Source organism: Helianthus annuus, chromosome 7, assembly GCF_002127325.2.
Source record: "Helianthus annuus cultivar XRQ/B chromosome 7, HanXRQr2.0-SUNRISE, whole genome shotgun sequence".
NCBI lineage: Eukaryota > Viridiplantae > Streptophyta > Magnoliopsida > Asterales > Asteraceae > Helianthus > Helianthus annuus.
This window is the reverse complement of record NC_035439.2, coordinates 14,762,704-14,778,520: the sequence shown is the minus strand read 5'-3', so window position 1 is coordinate 14,778,520 and position 15,817 is coordinate 14,762,704. Positions and strand designations below refer to the sequence as shown.

The 15,817-nt window shown below is 36.1% G+C and overlaps 4 protein-coding genes and 1 long non-coding RNA gene across 5 annotated transcripts; all 5 read right to left on the bottom strand.

Moving 5' to 3' along the window:
* Positions 1–1,104: 1,104 nt before the first annotated feature.
* LOC110866614 lies at positions 1,105–1,882 on the bottom strand. The gene is made up of 2 exons (XM_022115757.1): positions 1,304–1,882; positions 1,105–1,152 (listed from the first exon to the last, which is right to left on the bottom strand). The coding sequence occupies exons 1-2, from the start codon at positions 1,880–1,882 to the stop codon at positions 1,105–1,107; spliced, it is 627 nt and encodes a 208-aa protein (XP_021971449.1).
* A 38-nt stretch (positions 1,883–1,920) lies between these two features.
* LOC110866615 lies at positions 1,921–3,759 on the bottom strand. Its single transcript, XM_022115758.1, has one exon. The coding sequence runs from the start codon at positions 3,757–3,759 to the stop codon at positions 1,921–1,923; it is 1,839 nt and encodes a 612-aa protein (XP_021971450.1).
* Positions 3,760–5,986: 2,227 nt separating this feature from the next.
* LOC110866617 (F-box/kelch-repeat protein At3g17530) lies at positions 5,987–7,045 on the bottom strand. The gene has a single exon (XM_022115760.1). It carries the CDS (start codon positions 7,043–7,045, stop codon positions 5,987–5,989), a length of 1,059 nt encoding a protein of 352 aa, XP_021971452.1.
* A 221-nt stretch (positions 7,046–7,266) lies between these two features.
* Positions 7,267–8,333, bottom strand: LOC118480157. Its single transcript, XM_035974866.1, has 5 exons — positions 8,187–8,333; positions 7,820–8,114; positions 7,664–7,733; positions 7,435–7,559; positions 7,267–7,340 (listed from the first exon to the last, which is right to left on the bottom strand). Exons 1-5 carry the CDS (start codon positions 8,325–8,327, stop codon positions 7,267–7,269), a joined length of 705 nt encoding a protein of 234 aa, XP_035830759.1. The 5' UTR covers positions 8,328–8,333.
* Positions 8,334–10,516: 2,183 nt separating this feature from the next.
* Positions 10,517–11,373, bottom strand: LOC110867996. Its single transcript, XR_004861865.1, has 3 exons — positions 11,242–11,373; positions 10,785–11,091; positions 10,517–10,711 (listed from the first exon to the last, which is right to left on the bottom strand). It is a non-coding gene; the product is annotated as an uncharacterized LOC110867996 (long non-coding RNA).
* Positions 11,374–15,817: the final 4,444 nt, after the last annotated feature.

Here is a 15,817-nt window from a genome sequence, read left to right as displayed (position 1 = left end):
GCAAGGATACAATCCTAAAGGGTCGGATTATTGAAAGATAATGAATTAAGTTATTAATGCAAATTATGGTAGGCCCCTCTATTGGGGGTGACGTTACCCTCGACTAAGTAGTCTGAGTCAGCAGGGATACAGTCCTAAATAGCCGGGTTATAGTATTAATAGTAGTTAACTTATGAGGGGGTCAAAGAGTTTGGATCCCCGCCATCCAATACCTATGGGCATTGAAGGAGATCCTTCTAAATTTGACCCAGGTCCCTTGCAGGACCTCTAAACGCTGAACAAGGGCAAGACCCTTACCAAACCGTTCCCTTAACCCCCGACCAGGTAGCCAACATACCTCCATATAGACCGTGGAGATATGAATGGTGAAAATCTTTTATTTTATACTAGTCACTTACCCGCGCGATGCGGCGGGAGTGGCGATTTACAATAGGATACTCGTTTACCGTTAGTTTATCCGTCGTCTCGTGATATATCGTATAGTACTTAAGTTAGTTTTCTTATTCGTGATCTTCTACAAGAATAGTACAAAACAAGGAAGTAGATGTAATTAAAAACAAGAAGAGTTCAAAACAGTCAAGTAGCTAGACAAAACAATAAAAACAAAATGCGGGGAGTCTCTTGTATCTCTTCCTGTTTTACCAATACATCCGTTCGCTTATGACTTTCTTGTATCTTCTCCTCTCCTGTACCAGATTTCGACACATAACAAAATGTTACACGCTTACAAGTGCTTTAAAATAGTAATTAAAAAGTAATTTCAGGAAGCAAATAAGGCACATAATCTACTAACTTACCTTCGTTTTGATACGGATGCGATTAATTAATCACGCAACACTTCCTGGTAGACAACATTTGATGTGTAAACTCCGCGTTGTTTGAATTCTTTGGCGAGATGTACCAACACCTTCGTACTTTGTCTTGAAATCCCTCTTGATAACGCGACATAAAGTTGTCCATGTGAAAATACAGAATCCGGTAGATAAATACCAACGTTCGGAAATGTTTGACCTTGAGCTTTATTAATCGTCATGGAAAAGCTAAGTCGAATTGGAAATTGTTTTCTTTTCAGCTTAAATGGGAACATGTCATCTTCAGAAAGGGTTAGAGGGATTCTTGGCAAAAAAACTCTTTTTCCGGCATGTTGACCGACTGCAATTTCCGCATCAATAACATTTCGCATGAAACCCTTACATATCAACCGCGTGCCATTACACAGGCCATGTGATGGATCGATATTACGTAACAATATTATTGGGCATCCAATTTTTAAATGAAGCTTATGAGGCGGCAATCCACTAACATTTAGCGAATTTAAGAACTCGACCGGATAGAAGTTGCGCTGATCGTCTTCAGCTTCATCAAAACTGTAATAAACTTTTTCCTCCCCTTGAAAAATTTCAATCATTTGATTATTAATCTCGTCAACACTATCATTTTTAGTGGACAATATTGCTCTAGAGATTATATAATCTGAAGAATATACATTATCTTCAATTGATGGAAAGATGGCATGGATCAATTCTTTTATAGCGTTTTCTCTGTTGTTGCACTGAATTGTCATGTCATCGGGTATGCGGATATAGTTTCCTTCGATTGGTTCTTCAGTTCCATCGCCGACTCTTAAAAGAAATTTAGAAAACCATGGATCTTTCAGCGCTCTCATATTTATGGTCAACCGCATCTTCTTAGTCAAAGACCAAAGAGGTGACATTCGTACGCTGGAGTCTACAATCTGTGCTCGAGTGCCACGTTTGATAACCGGCAACACCTGTCTGAAGTCACCTCCCATAACCATTATCTTTCCACCAAATGGGAGACTAACACCTATAATGCCTTGGAATGTACGATCGACTGCCTCTATCGCTTGTCGTTTAGCCATCGACGCTTCATCCCATATGATTATTTTGGCAGAGCGAATCAGTTTAGCGGCCCACTCTGTTTTTTAATATTGCACATTGAATTATTTTCAAGATTAAGAGGAATCTTGAATCTCGAGTGAGCCGTTCTACCTCCTGGCATATTATTAGCCGCTGCACCTGATGAAGCTGTTGCGAGAGCAATAAGACCACGTGACCGAATTTCAGCAAGCAAGGCAATGTACAAAAATGTTTTTCCAGTTCCACCTGGACCATCAATAAAGAACACGCCTGGAAGATCATTATCAACATGCATCATGATCTCATCAAACACATTTTTTTGGTCCGGATTAAGTGAATGCTTGGCACTCAAGTGTTCAGGTTCCAAAACAATCCCATACTCTTCTTGTAACTCACGATAACCTGCATCTTGTAAGTTAACATCGTCAGTTATCTTAGGAAGGTCGAATTCATTGAAATTTTTACCCATGGATTGTACCAAGACACTTATTTCGGTAAGAACCATATTTTGAACTCGTTCTATACTTTGACAGTGTAACCGATGATCTTCAAATAGTGAATCAAAGTGGTCATTCCATAACTTTCGAACATCTCCAGGTTGGCAAAAAATCATTATGGTCGCAAATAACCTTCTAAGAGCATTGGGAAACTGAAACGTAGAGGCTTCTTCGAGACATTGTGATAGATATTCATCGTCTTCTATTAAGCCTAACTCAAGAGCTGCTTTCCGAAATGTCGCACACCGTTGACCATTAACTGTGCAAAGATGTTCGAAAGAAGTAGGCCCTCTGACATTTGACAAAAGTAGGCATAAGTAGTACCTTTCTCCTTCGGCTGGATTAGCGGAAACGATACGACCTCTTTGTTTTTTACCGAAACGACGACTCCAACGGCGTGTGCTTCCATTCCAAGTATAGTGTTTTGGAAAATCTTTATACAAATGTACCCTTGCTTTTTCATCGTTTCTATTCTGATCAAAAAATGCTGTTAGCATGGTTCTCTTATCCCTTTCCCTATCAACAATATTAGGCATCAAGTCATCATCTCTAAATCTAACCATCTGATTATTTGGGAGATGAAGTTGTAAGGCTAGAACAGCAGGAAAGATTTGAGAAAGAGAGAAGGAAAAAATTCGCCACATAGCCTCTGGGGGCGATATGTAGCGTGCATCTTGAAATCTTTTTATCTCATTAATAACAACCCCTGGCTCACTTTGATCGACTTGAATAACCTGTTTGTCATGTCCTTTATAAACATACTTGAAAAGATATTTCACAGATTTTATACTTGAGCAAACTTCAACATTCATGTGGCAGTTAAACATCATCAAAAGCCTTGGGTTATATGGGACCACCCATCTATTATCAAGTGTTTGTCCTCGTAGGTCCACTTCTATCCCGGTGTCTCTCCTTCGATACAACGGATACGAATCTTCTCCTTGTGTCGTCTGTTCGTTAAATTGTCTAGGATAGTGAAAACGACAAATTTTAGGATCACCCTGCATACAAGGACTGCTTGATCGTAAATTGCCGCAAGGACCGTGAATCATGTGCTTGACAACCATCTCATGCAATCTGGGATGTGTTAGTTTGTTAGGAATTTCAGCACACACAACCTTATCATAATGGTCCGCGTTATTGATCTTGTGTTGCGGGTACATGATTAGGAGAAAATGTGCATGCGGCAAACCCCGCTTTTGAAATTCAATGACATAGACGTATGACTTAACTTCCCCGAGGACATGTTTCTTGAAGAGTTGATCCTTAAGATCTTCTAATTTAGCCCGGAACACTCTTGAAACAAGGTCTGGACGATCTGTAGCAGTTTGACCAACATGTAAGTTATCACATATCTCAGGCCACTTAGGATTACATGTCATTGTAAGGAATACATCAGGCTTGCCGTCGTCTTAAACTAACGTCATCGCATCTAGAAACCGACGTCGCATGTCGCGAGGCCCCCCGATGAAAGATGCAGGCAACACAATTCTTTTCCCGACTCTGTTTGCATGAACCTCGCCAGTATTGACGCAATCCACAATACCTTGGTACAATTCGGCTCGAATTTTTTCCTGGTTTCTCTCACAAAATTCTAAGCGTGACGTCTCAATTTTGATGTAAACATCAACCACAAACTGCTGTAGCAGCCTACCACCGAACAAAAGCACATTATCGGTAGATCGAATCTGGAACTTGTAACAGTAGTACTCTCGCATAGCCACGGTTGTTCTACCACTTCTTGTGTTAGCCTCTGAACGATGAAGATGTATTAAAAACAAACAGTTAATAAAAATAAAACGCATTACGCTATTTTTATGATCTTCACTTAAAAAGGATAACAAATTGTTGGTACCTTCCATTTCTCCTTCGATGTTGTCATTGTTGCGAACCTCATTGATTGATACTCCTTGACGTGGTATGTTAGCATGCCAACCCGACTCACCATTAGGAAAAAATAAAGGATACGACAATGGATCGTAACAACTGAAGTACGGCTGAATAGTTTGTCTATATTCAGACCTACCGTACACTACAATACTTCGTTTATACGAAGTGATATTGTCATTACCTTCAACCCAAATACCAGCAACCTATATAATTGTGAACTATAAGTAAGTAAAATAAGCAATTATATTAAATAATTGCAATTAATATAATATATTATATATACCTCCGATGTCGTTGGTCGGTTGTACACCCTTTGGTCAAGTTCAACCGAAGTATTCAAAGTGACTCTATAGTTGTCCAAAGGTCCTAGTTCCGCAAGTCTTCTAAATGTATCGACATATGGGTTTGTAGAAAGAACGCGTGTTAAAATCTGAGTAATACGCCGATCAAGATTTGGCCATCGGAGTCTGTGATCTAACTCAGTATCAGGATCGTAAAAATACAACTGCAAGTACCTAGGAGTCCCATCCCTCGGAACTAATTGGTCGATTCTGTGATATATTCCTTTATGTGCACGAAAAGTATATACGCCGTCTCTCATATTGTTCAATGTATCATCCAATGTCACACCCATTGAGGCAAAAGAAAAATTGGTGTTATAAGCACGGATGTTTTGCCTAAACAAATCTCCAATTTCATCTTGAGACGTGAAAAGTCGGTACAATTCCTCTGGAATTTCTAAGTTTGCTAACACGGTTTTCCCACTCATACAACAAAAGGTATCAAATTCAAATTGAAATCGTTTTGCTCCACAATTAGGACATGCGCCTCGTTCCTTTAAAACACGATGCTCTCCAGGTACACCATTGTAAACAAAATTATAAGGATCATCTTCTACGCTCCCATGTTGGAGGGAAGGTTGATCAACTACTTCAGCAAATTGGGGTAATAAAGTACGCGGATGAATTTGAATACCTAAAAAAATTGGTGTATTAAGTAATGAAGGTTGTAAAAGATGTCAAGTTCGAAAAAGAAATCTTTGTTAAATAAATAGAAACCTCGTGATGTTCTATGCCTGACTACGTCAATTACATCATCTATCGGGGTTTGGTTGACTTGACTGCCATTTGAAATACGCATTCCATTATCGTTTGGTGTATTAGAACATCCTTCATTGTACTCCTTGCATTTTGTAGTAGAAACACTTGAGGCGTTCTCATTTGTTGTTTGTAGAAATTGAGTAATATTAGTTTGTAAACTTCTTAACGGTGTCCTTTCTGTTGACCTATTATTCATTAAAGATATTGATGAAGCACTTTGGGGGGCATCACCACTCCCAAATTTAGATACTTTGTTATTTTCTTTGCGTGCAGCATAGTATCTTTTTTGATACTCTTTTCGTTTTTCAGCTTTAGTAGATGCACTCGAGCTAGAAGCATGATTTCGAGGGTTTGAGAGTCCATTAGTCATTGTAAATTGAAAAAATGACAAATACCTTGCAAATTAAATAAAAGAGAGTTATCATAGATGATGAAATTCTCAAATCATAACAACATTCCAACACATAACTTAGAGAAAAACAAACCGAAGGATAACATTGAAATACATAATGATAACATTAAAATACATGACTTAAACGGAATATCATGACTTAGAGAAAAAAAACACAAATCCTTAAAACATTGACATACATAATGATAACATTAAGTGAAAGCCAATCTAAATACTTGGTGAAACAATGGTCTGCACAAACACCGCACCCTTAAAACCTCGAAACCAAGAAACGGGATAAAAACATTCGAAGGGCTTCATATCCATTTCAATTGTAAACAACTTCCCTAATTTAGTCATCACAAACCAATTACCATTTGTCACATAATGTGTTATATCGCACCACAATGACAATGATATCGGGGGGATCGGAGGACATGATAAGACCTTAATCCAGTAATCCCCTTGTAGTGTCCATAGGTCAATTGTCATCTCAAACATGCCAGTGCTAGCAAACATGTGAAGCACATTTTTTACATTAACTAAAACACCTTGAACCATTCCATTAGAAGGAACGGGTAGAAAGCTTATCTCCTTGAACTGCTCCGAATTAACATCAAAACAAATCACCACATTCGTACCTCCAATCCAACATTCGCAAACAGTGAAATATAGAGTACCACCACAAAATGTGCCAGCTGACCAATTGAAATGAGGGCTTAGGTACTCTTGTCTTGTTATGAAAGGAATATTTCTCCAAGAGTCTACTTCCCTAGAATAAACATAGACACCAAGTACACCACTCCTACGCTTTATATGCAAGACCTTGTAATCATCGTCAGTGTCAACGTACAAACCAATGGCATCAAGGTTATTTATATAGAATCCATGAGAATCAGGGGTTGACAAACGCTTGAAAGCAGTAGTTGTTGGATTCCAAAGAAGCAGCTCGTATGTATGATTCAAGCAAACACACAACAATCCGTTCAAATGTGAAAGTATTGAGACATCATTATTTTGGTGATGGAATGGAAATGTAACTGTTGAGCTTGGACCATAGTCATTGTTATTAGAGATGATTGGACGAACAGAACACGTTAGGTCGTCAATTAGTAGAACTCTCTGGTTAGATGAAACTACTGAGCGAGAACAATGTATCTTTACGAAATCTTGTGTTGACAATAACGCATACCATTGCTTACATACACTCTTAGAACGACCTACATCCTTTGCTGGCAGCCTCGTTAATATCTCAAACACGATTGTATGAGTAGGAAGGTCAGCCATGGTTATACCTTCGTTTAATACAGATAATGATTATTTAGTTGTCCAATCTAAGAAGATTATACCTTGGTGATAGATTATAAATACTTCTACAATTACATCAATATGAGGGAAACAAAAAGCAAAACACGAAACACCAAGAGAGACTTTAATATTCAACAACTAAACAAATAACAACACCAAATGTTTCTAACTTAAACACAAATTGGATAACGATCCATAATTTACATATCCCGTGCCTCGACCATATCCGGTTCGTACGTAATCGTACTCAACTCCGTAGACTTCAAAATATTAACTGAAATAACAAATAAAATATAACTTTTATTAAACTACATGAGCCATTAGATCTAACTAATTACTAGAATGTTCATGTGTAAAGCATAACATACTATCTGGTAGATGAACCAACTTGAGACGTGATACATATATGATGGACCTTTGTTGCACGGCTTGAATGGAACGTATCACATCGGAAGGCTTCAGGGCAGACAAAAACAATTGTATTGTGTGACCACTGTATATTACGATTTTGGGTTAAAGTTCTTCTAATAATAATATTTTCTTACATATAACGTAAATATTATGTTTGTAATATGTTAATAATAAATAATAACGTACGTCTTATCTTGAAGAGAAAGTTCAAAACAACATCGATCACGTTTGCCTTCTATTATTCTCCCAACCACATCTAAAACCAAATCAGTTAAATCGTATAGACCATATGTAAAGTTTTATATATTTAATAAAAATTATAGATAGAGAATTAATATGTACCAACAATATCCATTTGAGGTCTCCTGTCATGCTTCAATTCTATAATGGAAGGGACCAATGGATATAAAGAAGCACCCCTTGGAATCGTAAGCGTAAGTGAAGAAAGCTTTGTATATTCGTTGATGACAATTTTCTTCTCGGACCAAACTAACACGTAATTCTGGTACTTTGGGCACTCAAGATAGTTGAGATTCTCAATTTGGAAATGATTCAACGAAAAAAAACCACCCATCAATGACGCGTCATTATATTTGTGTATCAAATTTTGTGGGACGAACGCAACAATTTTTTGTCTCTAAAATGAAAAGAAATTTAGTGGTGGAAAAACGCTTATATAACACAAAGTAAATTAAAATAATGTTCTTACGTGTTGATCAAGAAATATAACCACTAATCTCTTTCCATCGACGTCATGCCAAATAAACTCCACCTTAACAAAGATTATATTATACCATGCTCTATCATTTGTCAATGATGAAAATTCTTCAACGGAAAAATGATCAGACATATCCTATTAAGTGTTCAATATTAGTTAACTAAAAAAATAAAAACTCCAGAAATAAAATTTAAACTAAAACATGATTAAAATTAAACAGCAACAAATTTAAATTTAAACTAATACATAATTAAAAGTTACATAATTAAGATTCAAAGTAATTCGAGAAAAAAAAAACTACAGTCATCATAAAAGTTGTTCTAAGGTTCCCAAACCATTTTTTCATCCAATGGTGGTTCGTAAACCGCCCCAGGGTCAGTTTCGTACCCTTCAGCCCAGGTCGGTAGTTCTTGTGTTTGACTGTAGTTTTCCACATAAGGGGGGTTTGAAGGTGGAGGATGCATAGGAAGTATAGGAGTGTTTGGCACCGGACGATGGCACCCCTCAATTTGTAGTCCACCAAATTGTAGTTGAGCGAAGGTATAGTCATACGCCCAATTCAACTCTTCATCCGTCCAACCAAATGGATCATCATATTCAGGGTTTGCCAATGGAGGTGGGGTTGAAACCGAAGGTGGGGTTAAAACCGGAGGTGGGGTTGACACCGGAGGTGGGTTTGAAGTTAGAGGGTTTGAATCAGGAAGGTTAAAATGGTTTGTTGATCCTAGTGATTCAACGGGAATTGGATAACCACCGCCCATACCTCTCAATTGATATGTGTTTGGAGTGATTTGTAAACTGAAAAATACACATAATTACTATAACAATCAGCTTTGTGAATACAGTATTGTTTTAAATACAGTATTGTTTTGAATACAGTATTGTTTTGAACACAGTATTGTTTTGAATACAGTATTGTTTTGAATACAGTATTGTTTTGAATACAGCTTTGTGAATACAGTATTGTTTTGTGAATACGGCGTTTTATTTTGTTTTGAATACAGTATTGTTTTAAAAAAAATTCCTGTAATGATGAAGGAAAAGATCAAAATATAACAGAACAAAGTAAATGAATGAAAAGATCATAATTATCACAAAACCATGACACATATCAGTCCCAAAAATGAAGGAAAAGATCAAAATATAACAGAACAAAGTAAAATCAAAACTACAAAAACAATTTACTATAATTTACATATACACATAATAACTATAACAATCAGCTTTGTGAATACAATATTGTTTTAAATACAGTATTGTTTTGAATACAGTATTGTTTTGAATACAGTATTGTTTTGAATACAGTATTGTTTTGAATACAGCTTTGTGAATACAGTATTGTTTTGTGAATACGGCGTTTTATTTTGTTTTGAATACAGTACTGTTTTAAAAAAAATTCCTGCAATGATGAAGGAAAAGATCAAAATATAACAGAACAAAGTAAATGAACCTAAATATCATAATTATCACAAAACCATGACACATATCAGTCCCAAAAATGAAGGAAAAGATCAAAATATAACAGAACAAAGTAAAATCAAAACTACAAAAACAATTTATCCTTTCACTATCCCGAAAAATGAAAAAATATATCAAAACATCCCACAGAACAAACTAAAATAAAAAGTACATAACAATTTATCTTTTCACTCTTCCATATCTAAAATTGACCTAACTATCATAATTTTCATTGAACTACAACACGTATCATCCCCAAAAATGACCAAAATATCATAATTATCACAAAAACATGACACATATCAGTCCCAAAAATGAAGGAAAAGATCAAAATATAACAGAACAAAGTAAAATCAAAACTACAAAAACAATTTATCCTTTCACTATCCCGAAAAATGAAAAAATATATCAAAACATCCCACAGAACAAACTAAAATAAAAAGTACATAACAATTTATCTTTTCACTATTCCATATCTAAAATTGACCTAACTATCATAATTTTCATTGAACTACAACACTTATCATCCCCAAAAATGACCTAAATATCATAATTATCACAAAACCATGACACATATCAGTCCCAAAAATGAAGGAAAAGATCAAAATATAACAGAACAAAGTAAAATCAAAACTACAAAAACAATTTATCCTTTCACTATCCCGAAAAATGAAAAAATATATCAAAACATCCCACAGAACAAACTAAAATAAAAAGTACATAACAATCTATCTTTTCACTATTCCATATCTAAAATTGACCTAACTATCATAATTTTCATTGAACTACAACACTTATCATCCCCAAAAATGACCTAAATATCATAATTATCACAAAACCATGACACATATCAGTCCCAAAAATGAAGGAAAAGATCAAAATATAACAGAACAAAGTAAAATCAAAACTACAAAAACAATTTATCCTTTCACTATGTCATATTTGAAAGAACTTACAACAATGCAAGAGGGAGATGTGAAAAGCCGACAAAAATTTTAAAACCTTGATGTGAGAGCCGAGAAACAACGCAAGATCCGAATGCAAAGAGTTGATATATTCTGAAATCGAAGTAAATAGAAGTTGTTAAGTTGATGTTTTGAAAGTAGGATTATTCAACTGAGATAAACTTACAATTTCAGTTGAGTGTAGTTGAGAGTTTGTAAAGTGTGAGTAGAGTGTAGATATCTCTGGATTATTTATAGAGACTGAAGGAAGCAGTGCTGTCTTTCAAACAGTGTATGGAAGAGTGTTGATATATTATAGAGACTGCAGCAAGCAAGCTGTCTTTCACACAAAAGTAAAGTGTTGCTTTTTCCTGTAGATTGTACTTCCCTGCTTTTGGCATCCCTTTTTGTCAGATGTGTGAGAATTGAGAGAGAAAGCAGATGGTGATCCGTGTGAAGTCAAATGGACGGTCCCGATCTTGATCCCTTTTTGTCTGTAGCATAAGTCAAATGGGTTAGGATCAGTTAAAAAACAAAAAGCATAAAAATAACAAAACACATCAAAAAACATAGAATATAGTCAAGTTTATATTCTCTCAGTAGCGTAGCATGTTAAAAATTAATATTCAAGGCTTAGAAATTACCAAAAAAGAGCGAAAAACCGACTGAATTCGAATCTCAGCCCATTCTTGACACTAATGCTCCGTTAGTTCTCGCAAAGTCAACCATCATAAAAAGAAATCAAGTATTAGTAAAGATTTGATATTAGTTATAACCAGATTACTATTAACTTAAAATAAATTTAATATAAATCACATTTTGTCAAGTTGCAAATATAAAAACCTTTATTATAAACAAAAAAGAAAAGAAAATTGATGAATGATGATAAACTTTACTTTACCTCTGATCAAAAAACAGAGAATATAGTCAAGTTTATATTCTCTCAGTAGCATAGCATGTTAAAAATTAATATTCAAGGCTTAGAAATTACCAAAAAAGAGCGAAAAACCGACTGAATTCGAATCTCAGCCCATTCTTGACACTAATGCTCCGTTAGTTCTCGCAAAGTCAACCATCATAAAAAGAAATCAAGTATTAGTAAAGATTTGATATTAGTTATAACCAGTACACTATTAACTTAAAATAAATTTAATATAAATCACATTTTGTCAAGTTGCAAATATAAAAACCTTTATTATAAACAAAAAAGAAAAGAAAATTGATGAATGATGATAAACTTTACTTTACCTCTGCTTGAGTGAGCATGAGACCACTAAGTGAGGGAACATTCTGCATATGAAGCCACCATCGATTCGAATGAAGCAGCGTTCAGCGTCGCCAAAGCCAATTCCGAGACTCTCCAAGCAGATACACTTTCTCCGGCAGCCAGAAGATCGGAGTGAGCTTGTTCTGTAATAATAGTGATCGTGACAGTCGTTAACCAAAGGTATAACTAATTAAATTCAGATCCTAAAAAAAGGTTTCCTTGCGAGTTGCGAGTGACATACCTGAGTCGATTCATCACAAAACACATGCGAAAATCCTTCGTAAACCTCAGATTTCGTCCTTCGAACATCCGTCAACCGCTTCACCTGAAAAGTAAGAATCACAAAAGAACATGGTAAGATATATAACACTCATTGCAACTTATCAGAACATCAAACGGATCCCTTGTTCAAATCTGTGGATCCCTTGCCAGATAAAGCTTGTGATACATCTCATGAAACCCTAGATCTGCTCATCGAGCATCCCACAGAACAAACCAAAATCAAAAATAATAACAATCTATCTTTTCACAATTCCATATCTAAATGACCTAAATATCATAATTATCACACAACCATGACACTTATCAGTCCCAAAAATGAAGGAAAAGATCAAAATATAACAGAACAAAGTAAAATCAAAACTACAAAAACAATTTATCCTTTCACTATGTCATATCTGAAATTAATCTAACTATCATCACCAAAAATACAAATTCAAATATCACAAAACTTTCAACCTAATTTGAAATAACCGCATCTACTAACAAATCTACATCAAGATTAAAGATAAGAATCACAAAAGAACATGGTAAGATATATAACACTCATTGCAACTTATCAGAACATCAAACGGATCCCTTGTTCAAATCTGTGGATCCCTTGCCAGATAAAGCTTGTGATACATCTCATGAAACCCTAGATCTGCTCATCGAGCATCCCACAGAACAAACCAAAATCAAAAATACATAACAATCTATCTTTTCACAATTCCATATCTAAATGACCTAAATATCATAATTATCACACAACCATGACACTTATCAGTCCCAAAAAATGAAGGAAAAGATCAAAATATAACAGAACAAAGTAAAATCAAAACTACAAAAACAATTTATCCTTTCACTATGTCATATCTGAAATTAATCTAACTATCATCACCAAAAATACAAATTCAAATATCACAAGACTTTCAACCTAATTTGAAATAACCGCATCTACTAACAAATCTACATCAAGATTAAAGATAAATCAACATTTAGAACCTAACCTGAGTCGATTCATCACAAAACACATGCGAAACTCCTTCGTAAACCTCAGATTTCGTCCTTCGAACATCCGTCAACCGCTTCACCTGAAAAGTAATAATCACAAAAGAACATGGTAAGATATCTACTAACAAATCTACATCAAGATTAAAGATAAATCAACATTTAGAACCTAACCTGAGTCGATTCATCACAAAACACATGAGAAAATCCTTCGTAAACCTCAGATTTCGTCCTTCGAACATCCGTCAACCGCTTCACCTGAAAAGTAAGAATCACAAAAGAACATGGTAAGATATCTACTAACAAATCTACATCAAGATTAAAGATAAAGCAACTTATCAGAACATCAAACGGATCCCTTGTTCAAATCTGTGGATCCCTTGCCAGATAAAACGGATCCCTTGTTCAAATCTGTGGATCCCTTGCCAGAACATCAACGGATCTGGTGATAGATTCAAACGGATCTGGTGATAGATCTCATGAAACCCTAGATCGCCGAGAAGAGAGAAAAGAGAGAGAGAAGAGAGAGAGAAGAGAGAGAAGAAGATCTGATGTTGTTTTGTGAGATGTGTGAGCATTGAGAGAGAAAGCATATGGTGATCCGTGTGAAGTCAAATGGACGGTCCCGATGTTGATCCGTGTGAGAAAGTAAAACATTTGGACGGCAGATGTATACCCTTGTAAAGGGTAAAAGGGTTTGTGTTTTCTTGTGCCTTAACAGTTGTACATTGTGCATTAAGTGTTTTTTCAACACCTTGTTCAATTACCATCTTGTCCTTCACATATCCTTATTAAAGTAGTATAGATAGACAGTAAAATAATGCCAAGACACCACGGACAAACGATAAGGAAAGATCACCTTCAACATAAGCAACTAGTTATTAAAGTCATTAATACAAAACCAAATAAAAAGTGCAAAAGATTGAAAATAAAAAGTATTATACTAAACACTTGTCTTCACCAAGTGATGTAAGAGACTTAGGCAAACATGGCCTTGATTGTCAAGAACTCTTACGATCAATCTTGGATCCCGAGACGACTCACACACTCTATGATGGACAATGGATGATGGTGGTGGATGATGGTGTTGTGATTGTGGTGGATGGTGGATGAAGTGTGAGAGAGGTGGTGTGCCAAGGGATGAGTTGCAATGAAACCAAGCACTCCTATTTATAGGCTGAACAGAAGGTTGGGCACGGCCCTGTGTCCGCTGGACACGGCCCCGTGCCTGTCTGACACTCTCTCTCTTCATTATATGTAATTCGCAATTACAATTAATGCGCCTGCTGTACTTTCGCCACGCCCCCGTGTTCACTGGGCACGGACCCGTGGTGGGCAATAGAAGCTTCTATAGGTTTGTCTTTTCTGCTGCTTCTTGGGCACGGCCCCGTGCTGGCTGAGCACGGGGCGTGTTCAGTCTTCTGCCTTCTCTATTTTGCTTAGGAGGATGCTGTTGAGGGGTCGGGCAATCCACTTATGTTCCTTTTCTTGTATTTATGTTAGATTTAGCTGTCTTTTTGCTTCTATTGTGAATTTGAGCTCATTTAATCCTGAAAATACAAAAGGAAGACAAAAACACTCTTTTTCCAACATTAGTACTTAAAAAGGGTTAGTTTTATGCCTCCTTTGATGTAATTTATATGTTGCATTTTACATACATCAGCGGCCTAATCATTTTTTCTATTTTATTTTTATTTTTTTTAGGATTTTCTTAATTTTTCAGCTTCTGCAGAGCTCAGCACGGGTCGTGCCTGGACACGGGCCTTGCCCAGCATTGTCACTGGCAGTTTTTATTTTCCGAATTACAGAGAGCTGAGCACGGGGCCGTGTCGGTGCAACACGGGGTCGTGTCCAACTTCCCAGTAACAGGTGTTGGTGCATGAAATGTCTGTTGACTACGTTTGTATTGAGTCTTAAGTCTAGATAGGTTATACGGAGTCGAAAATTTGAAATTATGGTTTTAGAATGTTAATTTCGCTCATAATGACATATGTGTCATTAGAAGTGAAATCAGTTCATGGGATTTCGCTTTTATGTACATAGTTTGTAGGGGTTTCGCTCATTAGGTTAGTCAGTGATTTCGCTTATTTGATCACATGGGATTTCGCTCATTAGTCAGTCATAGGAGCGAAATCAGGCTTACTATAAATACCCATGTGTGATCTTCATTTGTAACCATTGGAGCGAAATCAGGTCTTGTGCTAGGTGACGAAGCTCTGTCAAAATCTACTCAAAAAGCATTAATAGAGAAGGAAATTAAAAGGAAAAGCTGTTGTTACTTTGTCTACACTGATTCCGCCTTTGTACACAAAGATGAACTGCCTTAACTGACTTTTTCAGGTCATAGAACGGTCCAACAAGTGGTATCAGAGCTCAAGACGAGGAGTTCATACTAATACAGCTTGATTCTTCCAGATTCTCTTACTTCCACTCACTTCTTCTCATACTTTTTTGATTTGAACTGGTTCCTAGGGTTGAAATGGATTGAATTTCGAGTATAACGTGTAAAACATAGAAATAACAAACCCTAGAAAGAATCAGGTTAAAATTCGGACTAAAAATGGTGAAAATTAGCTAAAAAACCTAATTTCGTTTTTACGGACATGGTTTGATTTCGCTCAAAAGTTACCCTAATTTCGCTCATAAGGACATAAATTTTCTAATTTCGCTTTTAGATACATCCT